This window comes from Podarcis tiliguerta (assembly GCF_965153285.1).
Source record: "Podarcis tiliguerta genome assembly, chromosome: 2".
Lineage (NCBI taxonomy): Eukaryota > Metazoa > Chordata > Lepidosauria > Squamata > Lacertidae > Podarcis > Podarcis tiliguerta.
In genome coordinates, this window is record NC_139535.1 from 10,119,199 (window position 1) to 10,139,531 (window position 20,333).

The 20,333-nt window shown below is 44.3% G+C and overlaps 2 protein-coding genes and 1 long non-coding RNA gene across 5 annotated transcripts in view; 2 read left to right on the forward strand and 1 right to left on the reverse strand.

Annotated features, from left to right (window-relative positions):
* On the forward strand, positions 1-12,826 carry LOC310670615 (uncharacterized protein). 3 transcript variants are annotated; one of them, XM_083426209.1, is made up of 4 exons: positions 5,704-5,878; positions 6,676-6,821; positions 11,029-11,125; positions 11,227-12,826. In XM_083426209.1, the coding sequence occupies exons 2-4, from the start codon at positions 6,714-6,716 to the stop codon at positions 12,414-12,416; spliced, it is 1,395 nt and encodes a 464-aa protein (XP_083282335.1). In that variant the 5' UTR covers positions 5,704-5,878; positions 6,676-6,713; the 3' UTR covers positions 12,417-12,826. The 3 variants fall into 3 exon arrangements, with proteins under 3 accessions (XP_083282337.1, XP_083282335.1, XP_083282336.1); XM_083426210.1 differs by having other exon boundaries at positions 11,230-12,826; XM_083426211.1 differs by lacking the exons at positions 5,704-5,878; positions 6,676-6,821 and adding an exon at positions 1-78.
* LOC310671046 overlaps positions 12,775-20,333 on the reverse strand; it is a 9,549-nt gene continuing 1,990 nt past the window's right edge. The window contains exons 3-5 of the long non-coding RNA XR_014507711.1: positions 17,709-17,748; positions 14,764-15,155; positions 12,775-12,884 (exon numbers count right to left, since the gene is read on the reverse strand). This is a non-coding gene — a long non-coding RNA (uncharacterized lncRNA). The remainder of the gene's footprint in view (positions 12,885-14,763; positions 15,156-17,708; positions 17,749-20,333) is intronic.
* The window catches only part of LOC310670933 (uncharacterized protein), an 8,501-nt gene continuing 7,963 nt past the window's right edge, over positions 19,796-20,333 (forward strand). The window contains exon 1 of the mRNA XM_083426808.1: positions 19,796-20,046. The gene's annotated coding sequence lies outside the window, so the exon portion shown is untranslated. The remainder of the gene's footprint in view (positions 20,047-20,333) is intronic.

A 20,333-nucleotide genomic window follows, 5' to 3' on the forward strand; every position in this document is an offset into this window, starting at 1 on the left:
CACCCTGCGGAGATGCGAAAGGGAGAAGGCGGTCGCCGGCCGCTGGTGCAACGCTGCGCTGTGACAACATCTTTGCTGGTGTGCATTGAGTCAAGAAGTGCTGTTTGCACGTTCCCGTAACAGTTATTTTAGCAGGATTGTCCCATTTCTGGAGGAAATGGGGGCGTGGCAGACTGGGAGTGTTGCAAGCGTGGTTTTATGCTCCCCTGTTTTTGTATGTAATTTGTCGTTGTAATGGGTAATGTGTATTTATAATTGCATTTTCTATCGCAGTAACCCGCATGAGAGGGTGCACACGGGAGAGAAGCCGTACAAATGCACAGAGTGTGGGAAGAGTTTGAGCCAGAGCTCGAGTCTTTTGGCCCATGAGGGGACCCATACGGGAGAGAAGCCATATCTGTGCACCAAGTGCGGGGAAAACAGTGAATGCACACATTTGTGTTTTACCGCAATGCCAAGGAGGAAAGACAACAGCAATGCTCTTAGAGAAGCAATTGTTGCTGCCCACGAAACTGGGAAGGGTTATAAGGCCATCTCCAAACAATTTAAAGTCCATCATTCTACAATCAGAAAGATTATTCAGAAGTGGAAAACATTCCAGACAGTTGCCAACCTTCCCAGGAGTGGACGTCCCAGCAAATTCACCCCAAGGTCAGACCGTGCAATGCTCAGAGAAATTGCAAAAAACCCAAGAGTTACATCTTGGGCTCTACAGGCCTCAGTTAGCATGTTAAATGTTAAAGTTCATGACATTACAATCAGAAAAAAGACTGAATATGCTGGGAAGGGTTGTCAGGAGAAAGCCTCTTCCCTCTAAACAGAACAGCTTAGGATTGCAAAGTTGCATCTGAACAAATCACCAGACTTCTGGAACAACGTCCTTTGGACACACGAGACCAAAGTGGAGATGTTTGGCCATAATGCACAGTGCCATGTTTGACGAAAACCAAACACAGCATATCAGCACAAACAGCATACAAACTGTCAGGCGTGGTGGTGGAGGGGTGGTGATTTGGGCTTGGCAGCCACAGGACCTGGGAACCTTGCAGGCATGGAGTCGACCACGAACTCCAAAGTATCTTAGAATCAAATGTGAGGCCATCTACCTGACAGCTAAAGCTTGGTCGAAACTGGGTCGTGCAACAGGACAATTATCCCAAGCACGCCAGTAAATCTTCAACAGAATGGCTGAAAAAGAAAATAATCAAGGTGTTGCAATGGCCCACTCAAAGTCCAGACCTCGACCCAATTGAAATGCTGTGGTGGGACCTTAAGAGAGCTGTTCATAAACAAATGCCAGCAAACCTCAATGAGCTGAAGCAACGGTTGTGAAGAAGAATGGGCCAAAATTCCTCCACAACAATGAGAGAGATGGATAAAGTCCTACAGAAAAGAATTACCGTATTTTTCGCCCCATAGGGTGCACCGGCACATAGGGCGCACCTAGTTTTTTGGGGGGGAAATAAAGAGAAATAAAATTATTTTTCCCCCCCCAGGCGTGGGGCTGGGGAAGCCTGAGCTTCCCCAGCCCCCAGAACAGGCCGCTATCCGCAAGCCGGGAAGTCGCGTCGGTCTCCCCAGGCTTGTGGATATCTGCCTGAAGCCCGGGGCGTGCTGCTCAGCGCGCCCCGGGCTTTGGGATGCAGGCAGCTCTCCGCAAGCCGTGGGAGCCCGGCGCGACTTCCCACCGGGCTTCCCCGGCTTCGGGCAGCAGGCTGCTATCCGCAAGCCTAGGGAGCCCTGCGGGAACTCCCGCGGGCTCCCCAGGCTTGCGGATAGCTTCCTGAAGCCTGGAGAGCGAGAGGGGTCGGTGCGCACCGACCCCTCTCACTCTCCAGGCTTCAGCGAAAGCCTGCATTCGCCCCATAGGACGCACACACATTTCCCCTTCGTTTTTGGAGGGGGAAAAGTGTGTCCTATAGGGCGAAAAATACGGTACTTCATGTTATTGCTGATAAAGGTGGTTTTACAAGCTGTTGAATCAAAGGTGTACTTAGTTTTTCACACATGGCTTCTACATCTTGGCTTTATTTCTGTTAAATAAAACACTATGCGGCGTATTATGTGCTGTTGTACACCTGAGGTTGTATTTACCTGATTTTAAGACCTGCTAAGGAACATATGTTTTTTATTATGTCCTCATATGTAAAGCCACATAATTCAAAGGGGGTGTACTTTCTTTTTCCCATGATTGTATACCTCCTTTTCTCATAGGCCGCAATCCTTTTCGGTCCCAATTCTCTTAGGATATTGTTTCCTGAGGTGGAATTCAGAGTGCTTAAAAACATCCAAATGGTTGCTCCGTATGAAAAAGTCTGTGGAGGAAGGGGGAAGTGGACGAGAGATTTTGGAATCGGGGCCATTGTAGACGTGAGAGTAGGTCAAGTGTTTAAGATCAGCTGTAAATGTCTCCCTCTGATAACACTCTGAAGAACCCCATTTCCCAAAGCCCTCTTCCATTGGAGGGGGCGGGAATATATTAAGGCAGAGTAGCCCTGCAAGCCTTTTTTTAGTTTTTATTTATACTTTTCAAGTTTGTACATTTCATTGGTTTTACATTACCATTGATTTAACATTTCGAAGTTTGACTTCCTTCCCCCCCCTTTCTGCAGTTCCTTAAATTTATTTTTTAGTATCTTCTGCATATCCAAATTCATTTAATTTGCTCATTTACTCATCTTCTTTAAATATATACTCTTATGAAACTGCAGGTATTACAATAATCCTGCTAATGTTTTTATCTGATTGCAATTTATCTGTAAATGTTCAATAAACCATTTCCATTCTTTTATAAAAAGTCTGTTGATCTTGATTTGTGATTCTTCCGGTAAGTTTCGCCATTTCTGCATATTCCATAAGTTTTTGTATCCATTCTTCTTTCGCTGGGACTACTTCTTTCCATTTTTGTGTTTTTGTTTTTAATAAAATTTATTAGATATTTTATAATTATAAAAAGAAAAACAATGAAGAAAAACAATACATGAATTCAACAAACAATACATCAACAATAAAAAAGAGAAAAAACAATACAACAATACAACATACAAAAAACAAAAACACACATCCAAATTTTGTATCTAAATCTTTCATTAGCTTATTTCCTCGACTTCCTTGCACCTCCCTTTTTTGTATTCTAGTTCAAATTATCTGGTTCAACAAATCCTTTCCCTCCTCTTCAATTTTTATTCTATAATTTATCCTAACACAATTTAACTTTAAATTTTCCACTTTAACACATTAACACTTAATATTCATATAATTCTTAATAACTCTTCTGCTAAAACCATATAGCTTCATTCCAATATACTTCTAACATTCATTAATTTTGCAGTATTTCTGTAAATATACTTTAAATTTTTTCCAATCTTCTTCCATCGACTCTTCTCCCTGGTCTCGGATTCTGCCGGTCATACTTCTTTCCATTTTGGGGCAAGTAACATTGTTGCTGCTGTGGTAGCATACATGAATATGATTGTGTACTGTTTAGGTAGTTCTGTCCTTATAATTACCAAAAGAAAAGCTTCTGGTTTGTTTTACAAAAGTTATTTTGAATATCCTTTTCAATTCCTTGTACATTATTTCCCAAACCTTTATGCCTGGGCCCGTGGGAAATTCACCCTCCCCAGTCTGACTGCATATGAAGCACCAAAGGTTTTCCACTCCTGGTAGAAGAGAGTGTTGTTCTGAGGAAGAGGGAAACATTTGGGGGGTGAGGTGGACTAGTTGGTCCTCATGGTCCCTTCCAACTCTTATCATTCTATGATTCCCTTAGAAGGATCCTATGGGGGGGGGGGATGAATGGCCACCCTCCCCTGCTGAAGACGCTTCTTGGGTGTGTGTGTGTGTAGAAGGACCCTTGTAATGGGCGAGTCAGTCATTAAGAACATAGATAGTTGGGTGTCTGATGGGCATAGAGATAGCAAAGTGAATTGCCCACTTGGTGCAAAGGTTGGGGATGTTCCCCATCGCCTAGATAGCATGTTGAGGCAAAAATAAATAAATCTGAATTTCACATATACTCTCATGGGATGACAGACCAGGAATGAGACCTTGGAGTCATAGTAAATAGTTTTAATGAAGAAAGACATTGACCTAGTGTGCGGCGGCCATGAAAAAGTTATTTCCGTGCTAGGGTTCAGTAGGAAAGGGAATGCAAATGAACTCCAGGTATCATAATGCCATGATACAAATCGATGATGGGACCACATTTGGAATCTTGTGTACAGTTCTGGCTGGCTCACCCCAAAAAGGATATTGTAGAGTTGGAAATGCTTCAGAAAAGGGCCGTCAAATGATTGAGGGGATGAAGTGAGCTCCCCTTCCCATGAAGAAACATTGGGAATTTTTTAGTTTAGAGAACAGGTCAGAAAGAGGCAACATGATAGAAGTGTAAAAATTATGCATGGCACAGAGAAAGCGAATAGAGAAAAGTTTCTCCCTTGTAACACTAGAACTTGAAGACTTCCAATTAAGCTCAAGGTTGGAAGTTTTAGGACAGGTAAGAGAAAGTAGAAATTTAGATGCATGTGCATTGCGGGGGTAGGTGGGAAGGAGCAGGCAGGCAAAAAGAAGAAGAAATTCATATGGTGCATTGTTAATCTTTGGAACTCACTCCCACAGGAGGCAGTGAGGAACACTATCCTAAATAGTTTTAAACAGTGCTTTCCCCCCTAAAAAAGTGTTTAGGGGTACTCTCATTTTCCCACTCATATTGAAATACTACCCCTCAATGAGGCCAAACTTAGATTCACAAAATGTTTAGGGATATGCGTCCTGCCCAGACAAAAAGCACTGGTTTAAAAAGAGGATTAGACATATTCACGGAGGAGAGGGCTCCCTATGGGTGTTAGCTATGATGGTTGTGCTCTGCCTCCACAGTTAAAAGCAGTAATTCTTCTGAACTCCAGTTGATGGAAGCTGCAGCAGGGGGGAGGGCTCTTCTGCTCAAATCCTGCTGGTGAGTTTCCCACAGGCATCTTGTCAGCCACTGTGAGGGCAAAATGCTGAACTAGGTGAGCCACTGCCCTGATCCCGCAGGCTCTTATGTTCTTATTTCTGACTTTGAAATAAATAACTTGAGACAACTCTGGATGGAACTGTTTATTGAACATCCATCCTGATTTGCTTCGTCAATGTCTTCCTGTTAATGATTCAGTCATCCCATAATTTTCACTGCCTTTCCCCTTCATTTTCCTAACTCCCCAAAGTCTCTTAAATGTAACGACGTGGATTTCTTGTGCTAAACTGGTAGCATCTTGGTAAAAACCTCTACTTTTTTGCAAGGCGATTGTATGTCCTCTCTTCAAAGGAATTATGTTCCCCCTGACCTTGTGATATTTGCAGTCTTCTGAATTGGCCCAAGTATTTACTGTCTGAATGAATACATCTCTCTGTGTGTTGCAGTGCAATACACAAAACTTTTTTAAAAAAAGAAAGGCGTTGGGGGGGGGGAGAAAAAGAGAAGCTGCACCCGTCTAACTCCTGCCTGCAGCCAAAAGGACCACAGCAGCAGCAACCGTTCAAAAGATCGGGGGGTGTGTCTGCAAAGACCCCCTCCCCTTTCCTCCCCAATGGAGGCCTGAAGCCGTTTGTCCCTTCTTTCCCCGAGAATGAGACCCCAAGGGTTAAATCAACAGAGCTGCATTTGCACAGAGAGGCTTGGACAGCTGAGAAGGAAGCTGCCCATGGCCATTTCCTGTAGCTGATAGTAAACTGGGTGGTTTGTGGTGCTTCCTACCCCTTGGTGGATTTTTAAAAAAATATATATACATATATTTAAATATTGCTAGGCTCTGGGCAATTTGGACTGCAGAGATTTCTTGAAAAGGCGGTTGCATCACCAAGGCGGCGGCTGGCTGGTGCAGGGAAAGAGAAAGAGGTGCGTTGATGGAGGTAGAGGAGGAAAGGGGCGGTTGGGGGAAAGGAGCAGCTCTCCCTGCAAAGGAGGCATTTGAAATGACACAGGAGAAGGCAGCACGAAAGGGGAAACCGCCAACAACACCCCGCATCTCCTTCCCCTCCTGCCTGCCTGCCACCCACCAGAATGCAAACCAAGGAGGCAGAAGGGGACTAGATCCCCAGCTCTGAAACAAAAGGGTTTTTCTACCCAACTGCATTATTCTCCCCGAAATTAACAGGCTAGCTCTTAGTAGAAGTAGCTCTGGGGTGCCATCCCTAGTTGGTATTTGGCTTCATCATAAATTCAACAATGAATTCTGCATCCAGAGAGAGAGAGATCTTTATGGATTTAGCATCCTTGCATATAGCGTGACCTATTTATTTTGCAGGGCTTAATATCTTACAGTGACGGAGGGTGGAGAGCTTGGGGCCTTCCCCCAGATTAGCCCCAGCAAACAAAGCCAAGGATGATGGGAGTTGTAGTCTGGCAACATCTGGAGGGCCATAGCTACCCAGGCCCTGATCTATACATATGTATTTATTTGTTTAAATGTTTGTAGACAGTCCACACATATAAAATATTAAGGTGGCACACAGCAGGTACTATAAAACCTAAGATCCCATGAAGACACTACTAAATGATTGTAAATATGTCTTTGCCATTGTATTTATATATCGCTTGCATTTCATTTGCGCTTTTGTATGACGCCGCCCCCGTCAGTTTTTGACAAAGGGCACTCTGGAAATAAAAGAAACAATTTCACCTGCTTGTTTCAGAACACTTTTGAGTGACACCGCAGCGATTTTTCTGTGAAATGGAGAACTGGGTTCAGGATCGAGGGCCAGAGATCTGTGCTCAGGTCGTGGCCCTGGCAGAGGATTTCCTACTGAGGCAACAGGAGAATGGAAGATGGAGCGTGCAGGTGAGAGGGAAGGAATTCACCAGTGTGGTGTAGTGGTTGAGAGCGGTAGTCTTGTAATCTGGGGAGCCGGGTTCGCGTCTCCGCTCCTCCACATGCAGCTGCTGGGTGACCTTGGGCCAGACACACTTCTTTGAAGTCTCTCAGCCCCACTCACCTCACAGAGTGTTTGTTGTGGGGGAGGAAGGGAAAGGAGAATGTTAGCCGCTTTGAGACTCCTTAAAGGGAGTGAAAGGCGGGATATCAAATCCAAACTCCTTCTTCTTCTTCTTGTCTCACACCTACATTGCTGTTTCTGAAGTGTCAGGGTGTGTGGGGGGGGGCAGAATTCTATAAGGGTCCCACCAAGATTGGTGTGGATTTTTTTGGTGGGGAAGGGGGCAAGGGTATTCTGTAATATGTCATTGGACTTACGCACACTATATATTTATAGCACTTTTATACTACTCTAATTGTCAGGGTTTCCCCTAAACCCTGGGAATTGTAGTTTGTTAAAGCAGGGGTAACCCAGTTGGATGGGCGATATATAAGTCATAAATCACTGTATTGTTATAAGGGTGTTGAGAATTGTTAGGAGAAACCCCTCTGATCCCCCTCACAGAACTACAATTTCCAGAGTTCCTTTGGAGAGAGGATTGATTGTAAAAGCGCTTGAAATCTGTAGTGTGGGTGTGCCCATTGATGCAAAAATGGTGTATTAGTGATGGATTCATCCATCGTTCTGCTTTATAAACTGTTCTGCGATCCTTCCACAATGTTACCGCATTATTGCTGTGTGGAGCGGGACTCTTGCACTGTAAAAAGTGGGACCCAGAAACCCACACTGGAACATATGTGGTATAAAAACTTACAGGGGTTCAGCAGGAAGCTACAGGACATGCACCGACTGGAAACGAAGAAGCATGCCTGCCCCAAACTTTCACTGTACTGTATTGAAACTGGGATTGTGTGTGACTGCCCTAAGACCATAATGAGTGCAAGTCAAGGACCTCTATATAACAGTCCATTGCTTAGGCAGAATTGCTCAGGACTTTCAGGGGTTAAAGGCACGTCAGATTTGGCTGCCTCAAAACAATTAACTAAATCAGCATCTTCTTTCTGTTCTTGGGCAAAACTATGTTTTTGGTTTTTTATAAAAGGAACCAGCAGGGCTTCATTTCTCCCCTCAGAGATCTGTTCCTCAGCTCTGTCTCCTTTGGCAACAGTAGCATTCCCCTCAGCATCGGGTGACTGTTTACCCCCCTTTGAGCGAGTAACTACAAAAGAACTCTGTACATGCTCTAAGAGATCCCATCCAATCAGCACAGCAGTAGGAATCTGCAGAAATAGCAACCTGCCACTTCCTTGACCAATCTTGGAACTTAACATGGATTTCTGCAACTGGTAATACCTCAGGGTGTTTCGAAATTCCTTTTAATTGCATAACTTTTCCTGGAATTATTTTGGTGGGACAGATTATCTCTGGGTGGACAATAGTGACTTGCGAACTTGTATCTTTTAACCCTAGAAATCTCCTCCCTTCAATCCAAATATTTTCCCCAGCATTTTTCAAAAGAAGATTGTCTTGTTGAATAGTGTAGCAATGTGCCGCTTTAGCCTCCACAACTTCAGCAGGCTTCAGCCTATCCTGACTAGCTTGGCTCTCCTCAGCTGCTTTGATACAATAGGTTTTTTTCGGAGGGCTAATATTGACAGACTTTTCCCCTCCAGCTCTACAATTAAAACTTTTGTGGCCAAATTTTCCACATCCCCAGCATTTCAGTTCTTTGGGATTTGTATAATTTGTTTCCCACCCTTTCTCCTCAGTGAGACTGGTGTTTGCTTGGGCCTTGTCATTTTGCCCTTTTGACAATGGCCTATTTCCCTTGTCTTTCTCTGAAGATGGGTTTCCCTTTGCCTGTTGGAATTTATTTCTATTAGTCCCCCACACTTCCCCGCCAAAACTTGGTTCATCAAACCTATGGTCCCTTATTTCACTTATTTGGTCAGCTAAGTTAGCGGCTTCTTAAAGCGATTGAAGGTGTCTTTCCTTTATAAGATATTTTAATTGGCTGTTTATCGGTTCATAAAATTGTTCCAGAGCAAACACTTCTTTGATTTTTGGAACAGAGTCTGCCCTCTCCTGTTCTAACCACTTAGTTTGAGATTTTAGCCCCAAGCTGAGCGTATGTCTCCTCCCTCACTTTTGTCACACTTCTAAATTTCTTTCTCAGTTGTTCTGAGGTAATCCCAAACTTGGTTTATATTAGTTGCTTAAACATATCAAAATTTTTGGATTGGTCCTCTGTCATTTGAGCATAAATTTCAACTAATGCCCCACTTATCCTGGCTCTAAGTATCTTCATCTTATCTTCATCCTTCACTTGAAAATCTTGACAAGCTCTTTCAAATGATATAATAAAAGCCTCAGGGCTATCTTTTCCCTTAAACTCAGGAAAATTTATTACTATTATTTTGATTCTCCATAGCTGCTAATTCCAGTTTCCTCCTCTCCAGCTGAAATTGCATTCTTTCACTCTCCTGTTCAGCCCTAATTCTTTCGCTCTCAGCTTTAATTCCTTCTAATTCCAATTTATATTCTTGTTATAACTACCACTTTTCAAAGTCTTCAGAGAATTTTGGATCTCCTGCCTCAGGTTGAATATTAGTTACATTTTCTAAACTCTGCTCTTCCCTCTGAGGATTTCCATTCTCCTCTCCTTCAGAACTTTCATAAGTTGTTTCCCTCACAGGGTTTCTTATCTTTTTGGGTGGCATATTGTGTGAGTGACAATTATCAGTAAATTAACAAAATAAGAAAAAAATTCTCTCAGTACTGTTCCTTCTGGCTAGGCTTCTCTCAAGACTCTGGTCCCAAAGTTCTGCTATGGGTTTTCTCTCTAACCCTTCAAGCTTTACTTCCTCTGACCATGAGCCTAAACCCTCTACCAGAACAGATTTTGAGCTCTCTTTCTCCTTGTTTTGGCTTTGCGGCTTATCTTGGGTATTTTAACAACTACACACTCGGGCTAGGTAATCACTTCACAGATTTACCCTTCCCCCTCTAGGTGTATTGTGTAGAACTTTACATTTGTCCCTATTGAAATTCATTTCTTAGCTTGCGCCCAGTTCTCCAATCTGTTATGGTCATTTTGAATTCTGATTCTGTCTTCTGCAGCATTAGCTACCCCTTCCAGTTTGGTGTCATCTGCAAATTTGATGAGTATCCCCTCAATTCCTTCATCCAAGTCATTTATAAAGACATTGAACAACAATGGGCCCAGGACAGAACCCTACGGCAACCCACTTCTCACTTTTTTTCCAGGATGAGAAGGAACCATTAATGAGTACTCTTTGGGTTCAGTTCGGTTGACTAACCAGCTACAATTCCACCTAACAGTTACCTCATTCAACCTACATTTTACTAGCTTCTTCACAAGAATATCATGGGGGACTTTGTCAGAAGCCTTACTGAAATCAAGATACACTATGTCCACAGTATTTCCCTGATCCACCAACTATGTAATTACATCAAAAAATAAATCAGATTGGTCTGGCAAGAACAATCATCATGATAGTGCCCTTAGCTATGTCCCCCACAAGAGAGCCCAAAGCTATTCCTCCAAGGAAAGTCCAAAATGCAAGCAAGGACCCCCTAAAAACATATCCCCCCCAACAACAAAATCCCCCCCCCCAACTCTCAATTCTTAGAAAGTAAAATTTTAAAATGAAGAGGGGCAGTGGGCCTTGGTAGGAGCCAGTGGGGTATCAGCAGATGTCATAATGTGCCTTGGAGATCTCAGTTCCAAAATATTGGAAACAGCTGGAACAGAGGGATTAATATCTAAAATTTGACTAAAACCCTTCTGTTTCTAAATGAGAATAGCCCTGCTGGATCAGAGAAAAGTTCTACTCAGTACAGCATCCTGTTTCGTCAACCAGACACCACAATTTTGTTGCTTTGAAGCTGCAGGATTCGGAAACTGGTATACTGCCCCTGAAGCTGGAGGTTCCTTATGCAGCAGCCATGTTTGTCCCCACTGAAAAATATGACCTATCACACTTTTCAGTTTTGTATTTTGATTCATACTGTGATAGCATTAGATGGGAGAAGTGTATCATTTGGGGTCACGATTATTCATGTAAAAAGTTGCCTTTAAAAAAAACACACATTCTGTTTCTAAGCCTTTCTGCTCCTTTCTGACTCATGTTTATTAATGTTTAACTGCAGGCATTGGCCACAGACCTTTCTGATACTGAGCTGCCTCCCTCAGACACTGAGCAGGAGCAGAGCTTAAAGCAGGAAGATGAGGACACGGTTTCACTCGGTAAGGATTTATTTAATTCCATGCCTGAAGGTTTCATTAGCTGCAACACCATAAAGCTCAAGGATTGGATTCATCATTTCAAGGTTTTCTGCTTCTCTCAGCAGGTGATGGAAAGGTGAGTGAGATTGAGGAGGACGACAACCTTGTGCAGGAAGATTCTGAGGCAGACAGCGCTTCTCTTGGAGGAGACAATTGGGGCATCCTTGAGACAGGAGAAACATCTGGAAGCCGCCAGGGCTCAGAGGGCCATAAGAAACAGAAGGACATCCCTATTCCGCCTTATGACCAGGGCCCCTGGGATCTGAAAGAGCCCAGGATCCGGGCAAGGATCTACAACTATGGGGGGTTGAAGATGTGCATGGACTGTGGGAAAACCTTCAAGCAGAGCTCGAGCTTGTACAGGCACCGGAGACTTCACACTGGAGAGAAACCGTATGGCTGCCCAGAGTGTGGCAAAAGTTTCAGCCGGAAGTCCCACCTCATTGCACACGAGAGAACCCACACAGGGGAGAAGCCCTACGACTGCGCAGAGTGCGGCAAGAGCTTCAGCCGGAAGTCCCACCTAGTCACGCATGAGAGGATCCACACAGGGGAGAAGCCATACAAATGTGGGGAGTGCGGGAAATGCTTCAGCCAGAGCTCAGCCCTCGTGGCTCATGAGAGGTCCCACACCGGTGAGAAACCCTTCACCTGCCCGGACTGCGGGAAGAACTTTCACCGGAGGTCAGGCCTTTCGGCGCACGAGAGGACCCACACGGGAGAGAAGCCGTACAAATGCACAGAGTGTGGGAAGAGTTTCAGCCAGAGCTCGGGCCTTTTGGCCCATGAGAGGACCCATACTGGAGAGAAGCCGTACCGGTGCACCGAGTGCGGGAAAAGCTTTTGCGAACGCACAGCTCTCGTTAGACATTTGAGAACCCACACGGGGGAGAAACCATACACGTGCGCAGAGTGTGGGAAGAGCTTCAGCCAGAGCTCGGGTCTCCTGGCACACGAGCGCACCCACACAGGGGAGAAACCGTACAAATGCTCCGACTGTGGGAAGAGCTTTGGGCACCGCTCTGACCTTCTACGACATCAGAGAATCCTCAAAAGAGGGAAGCCATATAAATGCTCTGAGTGTGGGAAATGTTTTGGCCGGGGCTCCGATCTCCTCCAGCACCAGCAAATCCACACAGGGGAGAAGCCATATAAATGCTCCCACTGTGGGAAGTGTTTCAGCTGGCGGTCAAATCTTATTAAGCATGAGAGAATCCACACAAAGGTGAAAACTTACAAATGTGCAGCCTGAGTGCTACGTCTTCTGTCTTAGGACATGAAAGAATCCACACAGATTGGTTGTTGTACTAAAGGCTCCAGCTGTGGAAATCGCAGAAAGTCTTCCTGGCTGAATGTCAATAAATGTGATTTTTTTTTTGTGGGGGGGGAGGATCTAAAGGAAAGTGGGGAAGAAGTGGGGAACCCTCATTGGTGGAGCATCTTCAGCCCTGGGTTGTGTGTTATTAGAAGTCAGAGAATCTGTGCTGGAGAAAGGAATACATCCTTTGCCCTGGCTAACCTGGAGTTTCTCATCCATATCTCCCAATGGTGTAATTTCCAAAGAGTCTGGTTCAGTTGCTGGAAACGGTAGTAGAATTGTAAAACTGGTAGTAATTGTCAGTCGCTTCACCCCCAGCTCTTAAAATTCTGTTCCAAGTCCTAGTCTAGAAATGTTCTTGATACAACATATTTTAATAAGAATGGTGGGAAAATTCCACTACTGTACTGTATACCCATATATATATATATATATATATATATATGTATGTTTTTGGTGTCCTCGGGTGTCTTCCCGTGTAAAAGTTGGGGTGTCTAGGCGACGTTTCGACGAGGTCTCACTCGTCATCTTCAGGCTGGTGCTTTCGGCTTCTTGTTACTGGAACAGAGCAGGATCTCAGTGTTTGAGTTCCTATAAATACTGTTGAGGAGGTGTGGTGTATAGCCTCCAATGTTCTGGGCAGAGAGGAGGTTCCCAGGCTAGTGTGCCTTTTCTTCTTTTGTTCCTTAATTACTTGAGGGATATCTTGAGTGATTTCTTGAGTGATTTCCTGAATCCCACTTAGGTGGGTCATTAGGTGTGGATTAGTTGCTAAAGCATTCGTGTCTTGAACTCTTGAACTTTGTGAAGAGTTTTTCTGAGAAGATGGCTGTCCTGCACTTGGTTGTGCTCTGGCTTGGCTTCGTGTATAGGGGCGAGCTGTGGTTTTGTGGCCTGTGCCAGCCAGATCTGTGTAGGGATTGCAGGGGGGTGCAGCATCCGGAGGTGCCACCCTGGTTTGGCTACTGGATGGTGTCTGTAATTTATCTGTGGAGAGGGTCTGGGTTTGGGTCTGGTGTGGTTGATTGGTGATGGCGTTCTGTGTGCCTCTGGATCTGGTGTCAGATTTTGTGGGGAGGGCTAATTTCCAGATGTCTGGCAAGCGGGATGTGTCGTCACGCTTGTTCATGTTGTGAGGGTGTTTCTCTATCTCGATGGCTTCCATGATTATTCTCTTGTGGTGATGTTCCATGTTAAAGAGCAATTTGGAATCTGCAAAATTAATTTCGTGTCCTGTTTCTTTCATGTGTTGGAAAAGAGAGGAAGTTTTTTCTTCTTTTTTGACGGCATTCTTGTGTTCTGCGATCCGTGCATTTATTCGTCTGTTTGTTTGTCCAATGTACGTGGCTGGGCAGACTTTGCAGGGTATTTCATAGACCCCTTGGTTTTCCAACTGAATTTTATCCTTGGGGTTTCTGAGGATATTGGCTATTTTTTGGTTGGTGCAAAAGGCTGTTTTGATATTGTGTTTATGGAGGATTTTGCTAATTTTATCTGTAGTGCCCTTGATATAAGGAAGGAGGGCTATGCCATTGTTTTCTTCTGTGTCTTGGTTTTTGGGGGGTGTTTCTTTTTGGATTAGCTTCGTAACCCTGTTATGCTGGTATCCATTGGCAATTAACACATTTGAGAGATTCTGTAACTCAGTTGTCAAGTGGTCTTCGTCAGCCAGGCGTTTGGTTCTGGAGATGAGAGTCTTGGCTACGGAGTTTATTTGTGCAGGGTGGTGGTGTGATTGTGCATGTAAGTAGCGGTTGGTGTGTGTTTTTTTCCGGTAGATAGTGTGTCCTAGGGAGCCATCAGGTTTTTTGTAGATTAGGACGTCAAGGAAGGGAAGTTGGTTGTTTTCTTCTCAGAAAAACTCTTCACAAAGTTCAAGAGTTCAAGACACGAATGCTTTAGCAACTAATCCACACCTAATGACCCACCTAAGTGGGATTCAGGAAATCACTCAAGAAATCACTCAAGATATCCCTCAAGTAATTAAGGAACAAAAGAAGAAAAGGCACACTAGCCTGGGAACCTCCTCTCTGCCCAGAACATTGGAGGCTATACACCACACCTCCTCAACAGTATTTATAGGAACTCAAACACTGAGATCCTGCTCTGTTCCAGTAACAAGAAGCCGAAAGCACCAGCCTGAAGATGACGAGTGAGACCTCGTCGAAACGTCGCCTAGACACCCCAACTTTTACACGGGAAGACACCCGAGGACACCAAAACCTGCATTCCTGTACCCGTGAAAATCTACGAAAGCACATATATATGTATGTATATACACACACACACACACACACACACGTACCTCCTTTTCTTGTTGACAGCAATTCTTTTCGGTCCCAAATTGCTTAGGATATTGTTTCCTGAGGTAGAATTCAGAGTGCTTGAAAACATCCAGACAGTAGCTTGGTGTAAAGAAGTGTATTGGTGGGCGGGGGAAATGGGCAAGAGATTTGGGAATCAGGACCATTCTGGATGTGGAAATGGATGGAGTGTGTAAGATCAGTTGTGATAACACTGTGGAATACCCAAGCACTCTTCTACTGAAGGGGGGAAACCTTCATAACGCTAACCCTTCTTGTTACCAGGGGTTGGACAACCCCAGCAGAGTGGCTCTTCAAGACTTTTCTTGTTTTCATGTGTCCTTGAACTCTGACCATGACTCTTGCTTGCCTAGACGGAGGATACAGAGAGGGAGGGTGCAGATGGAAGACATTGCTCATTTACGTTGCAAAGATAACACAGCTGTTGACCCAGATGCATCCAGTGTGTCACTCTTTTGGGGGAGGGATCCAACCGCCTACAGTAAATTTAGGTTTGCACAATGAGAGTAGATTTAAGCACTCTGGTGCCCGAGAACAGGAAACCCATGTCTTTAAATTTTAAGAAAGAGACTTTGGTGAGTTAGGAAAGTGAAGAGGAAAGGTGTTGAAAAGTGTGGGATGATTGAATCATTAACAGGAAGACATTAATGAAGCAAATCAGGACAAATGCTCATTGTCACCTGGCCCCTGTTATTAAATCCAAAGTAAAAAATAAGAACATATGAAATGCCTGCAGGATCAGGCCAGTGGGCCATCTAGTTCAGCATCCTGCCCTCAAAGTGGCTGACAAGACGCCTGTGGGAAACCAGCAAGCAGGATTTGAGAAGAAGAGCACTCTCCTGTGGTTTCCCCCAACTGGTGTTCAGAAGAATTACTTTTTCCAACTGTGGAGACAGCGCATAGCCATAATAGCTAACAGCCCTAAGGATCCCTCTCCTCCATGAATTTGTCTAATCTTCTTTTAAAACCATTTAGGACAGTGGCCATCACTGCCTCCTCCAAAGAGAGCCAGTGTGGTGTAGTGGTTAGGAGCGGTAGATTCGTAATCTGGTGAACCGGGTTCGCTTCCCCGCTCCTCCACATGCAGCTGCTGGGTGACCTTGGGCCAGTCACACTTCTCTGAAGCCTCTCAGCCCCACTCACCTCACAGAGTGTTTGTAGTGGGAGAGGAAGGGAAAGGAGAATGTTAGCTGTTTTGAGACTCCTTCGGGTAGTGATAAAGCGGGATATCAAATCCAAATCCAAACTCCTGTGGGAGGGAGTTCCATAGGTTAACTATGCGCCATGTGAATATGTACTTTCTCTTATCTGTCCTGAATCTTCCAATCTTGAGGTTCAAGTTCTAGTGTTACAAGGCAGAAACTTTTCACTATTCACCTTCTCCATGCCATGCATCATTTTTAAACTTCATGTTGCCTCTTTCTCACCTGCTCTCTAAACTAAAAAGTCCCAACCTTTCTTCATGGGAAGTGGGGCTCCCTCCATCCCCCTCAGTTATTTTGGTGGCCCTTTTCTGAAGCTTTTCCAACTCTACAATATCCTTTTTGAGGTGAGCCAACTAGAACTGTACACAGGATTCCAAATGTGGTCCCATCATTGATTTGCATAACGGCATTATGATACCTGGAGTTCATTTCCAATCCCTTTCCTAGTGAACCTTAGCATGGAATTTGCCTTTCTCACGGGCACCACACACAGGATCAACAACTTCATCAAGCTTTTTACTAGGTCTCATTTGTGGTCTGTCACCACCAGTTCCGACCCCATGGGTGTGTATGTGAAATTCCTGAGAGCACCACTCTTCTCTGAGATGCTCATTCTCCCTGACAGTGGGGAGCTATAATCATGAGAGTGGGACACAGCTATAACATCCCAGAAGGCCTTATATACCAACCTCTCAGCCTCTCTTAGCTTTTCCGGCTAAGAGTTGTTGCCTCGAGGCAACAAACATGTTCCTGGAGAGTCAGGAACTCGCTACACCTCAGACACACCCATTACTTCTGTTTAAGAAGCAAGATAGTCATACATGTGACAGGCACAGCAAAATATTTGAGATGTTTTTTGGGGGGCCCAGAGGCGCATTTGGAAATCACAAGGAACTGCTACGGCAGCACAAAATACCTATGTCCTAAAAGAAAACTGGAGATGCTCAGGCACCACCACCCTTCAAACACTCCAAAACCTGGATACAAAAAAAATGTCACACATAGAGAGGAAGGGAGAACAAAACAAAAGAGAAAATGCCAAAAGGGCAATATTTCTCAATAATAATAAAGATAGTAATTTAAAAACTGAGACAGGCAGGAAGCATTGGCAGCAGTGATACAGTGGGATCTGAGAGTGCTGTGGCACTCACAGGTGCCACAATGATTCAATATTTATTTTGAACACAGAACACAACACTGTAAAATGCAGTATTTTGTCTTTCTATTCTGACTGGTAGTGGCTCTTCAAAGTTTCTGATGGGGCTCTCCACCCTACTTGGCAGATGCTGGGAAATGAACCTGGTACCTTGGTGGTCTAACCACAGAACTACATCCTCTATCACCTCTCCCTCCATGGGCCCATTTGTATCTGGTATCCTTACAAATGATACAAGTGGGATCCATGGGAGATAGACAGGGCTGCTGCCCGCTTAGGTGAGTGAAAGAGAGAGAGATCATTATATACATATATATCTCATTAAATGTTTAATTGCTTTTTAAACATTGTGCCCCCCCCCCTTTTTAGCTGCTTCTATTTAGCTGTTTCTATTTTATCCATAAACTGCCTTGAGTTCCTGTTAGTGATAAATAAATAAATAAATATAATAATAATAATAATGAGGAGGAGGAGGAGGAAGAATTTTTCTAAAAGATTTTTGCGGAGGGAAGAGGGAAGGAAGATCTATGCGTCTATTCACCTAGAAGTCAGCTTTCTTACATGCCCTTTGCCGTAAGGTCCTAGGGCAGGTTACAGTGACAGAAAAGGCAATTATAAAAACAGATACTGTACAATGAGAAATTACATATAAAAACAGGGAAGTACATAAATCCACGCTTGCAACACTCCCAGCCTGCCACGCCCCCATTTCCTCCAGCACGTATAAAAATTGGGATGAATATAAATAAAAATAATAAGGATGACCCCTATCAGCATGAGAAATTAACAATATGGGCCAACCCAAAATTAAAAATTGGAAATCAAGTAATGATTTGGCAAAATTGGATGAAAAAAGGTATTTTGACATTGACTCAATTAATTGATGAAAATTACAAATTTTTGGAATATAAGACTTTGCAAGTAAAGTATGGATTAACCAGTAAAACACAATGGCAATACATCCAATTGAAACATATGTTGGAAAGGCAGTTTGGCCCTGACGCTATAGCAGCATCGGAAACACCTATGCTGCTACAAGATTTAATCTCTGCAACAAAAACAAAAAACTCTACACTTGCACTATATAAAACCCTACTCAACAGGAAGAAATATGATTTAGAATATGATAGACAAAAATGGAGTGAAGAGTTAGGGTTATAGATAACAAATTATATATGGGAGTCAAGTATAAAATCAACAGAAATAGATTCTGTGGATCTAAGACTAAGACTTATTCAACAGAAAATAATATTCAGAGTCCACTGGACTCCAGCAAAACTATACCAGAAGAAAATAACAAGTGCAGACAACTGCTGGAGATGTGGGAGTAAAAATGCGATCTTTAATCATATGTACTACGATAATTAACTGCCCGATGATAAGATCACTTTGGTGCGAGGTGAGGATATTTATAGCAAGAGTAATAAAAAAAATTTGTTATTTAGGGGAATTGAATTGAATTCTAAATTATATTCCGGAAACGTGGGAGATTTCAAGGGGTCAAAAAAAATGGATGTACCGTACTATATTAGAAGCAAAAAAACTTGTTTTGATGAATTGGAAGAGCCGCAAAAAGATTCCATTGAGCACATGGATTGATAATATGGACAGATTAGCTACATACGAACGAATTGCATGTTGACGCAAAATAAGAATGGATAAATATGAAGAAATCTGGAAGGAATATTTAAGCGACAAGGCGGATTGTGGCAGGACGTAGGGGGAGGGGAGAGAGGTGGGGAAATATTGTTTAAAAAGGTGTAGTCATAGGTATATCAGTGTATTCAAAAATGAATTGTCAAATTGTGTTATTACGGTTTTTGTTGTATGTGTCTTAAAAAGAAAAAAAACACTGAGCACAAAAAGTACACTCCCCTCCCAACAGTGTGCAGAAATGGATTCAAATGCACACTGCCTCATATACTGTGGTGGTGGAACACAGCCCTCTTGGCCCGTTAGCTGCTTATAGCCTCCTCCTCCCTCCATGAATTTGTCCAATCCTCCTTTAAAGCTATCCAAGTTGGTAGCCTTCATTACATCTTCCAGGACCAAAGTTCATTGTTTAATGTGCTGTGTGAAGGAGTAATGCACTCTGCACCCCCCATCAGATCAACCTCTGTAGGTGAACAACATCAGAGAACTGTAGATTAGGAAGATGTCCCAAAGGCCATCTGGTCCAGTCCCGCATAACGCAGGAAGTAAACAATCCCCAATGGGTGGCCACCCATAGTGGCCTTAAAGGTAAAGGGACCCCTGACCATTAGGTCCAGTCGTGGCTGACTCTGGGGTTGCGGCGCTCATCTCGCTTTATTAGCCGAGGGAGCCGTCGTGGCCAGCATGACTAAGCGGCTTCTGGCAAACCAGAGCAGCGCACAGAAACACCGTTTACCTTCACGCTGGAGCGGTACCTATTTATCTACTTGCACTTTGACTGCTTTCGAACTGCTATGTTGGCAGGAGCTGGGACCGAGCACCGTGCAGGGATTCGAACTGCGACCTTCTGATCAGCAAAGTCCTAGGCTCTGTGGTTTAACCCACAGCGCCACCCGCATCCTCATAGTGGCCTTACTCCCGAGTAAAGAGGACTAGGCTTGCATTGTCTCATCGCTAACCACAGAGGAGAGACACTGTTTCCTGAGGACCGCGTAGTTAAAGTGCATTGTGGGGGGGGGGGGGGTCTGTTGTAAACGCTGAAAGAGTTAATCACACAGAGCTGTTGGAGCCTAGAAAGGCCCATGGAGGGGAGAGCCGGTAGAAGGTGGGACTTATGGCAAGTAGAGCGGAGACTGTTGGGTTTTGCTTCCTTGGGGCGATGGGTCGACTGTGCGCGGCGTTTCAATTCCTAGAAGGGCCGGCAATGCAAAGGCTGCAAACAGCAGGTGAGTTGAAACGGGGGAGAATGAGAGATCGGGGTTCAGGGGCAGGAGAAATTGAGCAAGCTTGGGGGAAAAGAGAGACTCCCCATCCAGGGTTTTCATTGCAGCTGTTCCCAGGAGAGCGTCCTCCGTGTCGCTCATTCCGCCTAGGGCTGTGCAGAAAAAGGGAGAGGGGAGAAGAGGACGCAGTTCAGAGATTTGGGGTCGGGAAGAGGTCAGGATGGATGCAGCCTTGTTCCGGACGGGCGAAGGGAAGGACCTTTTCAGACTGGCATTCAGTACCACGGCGA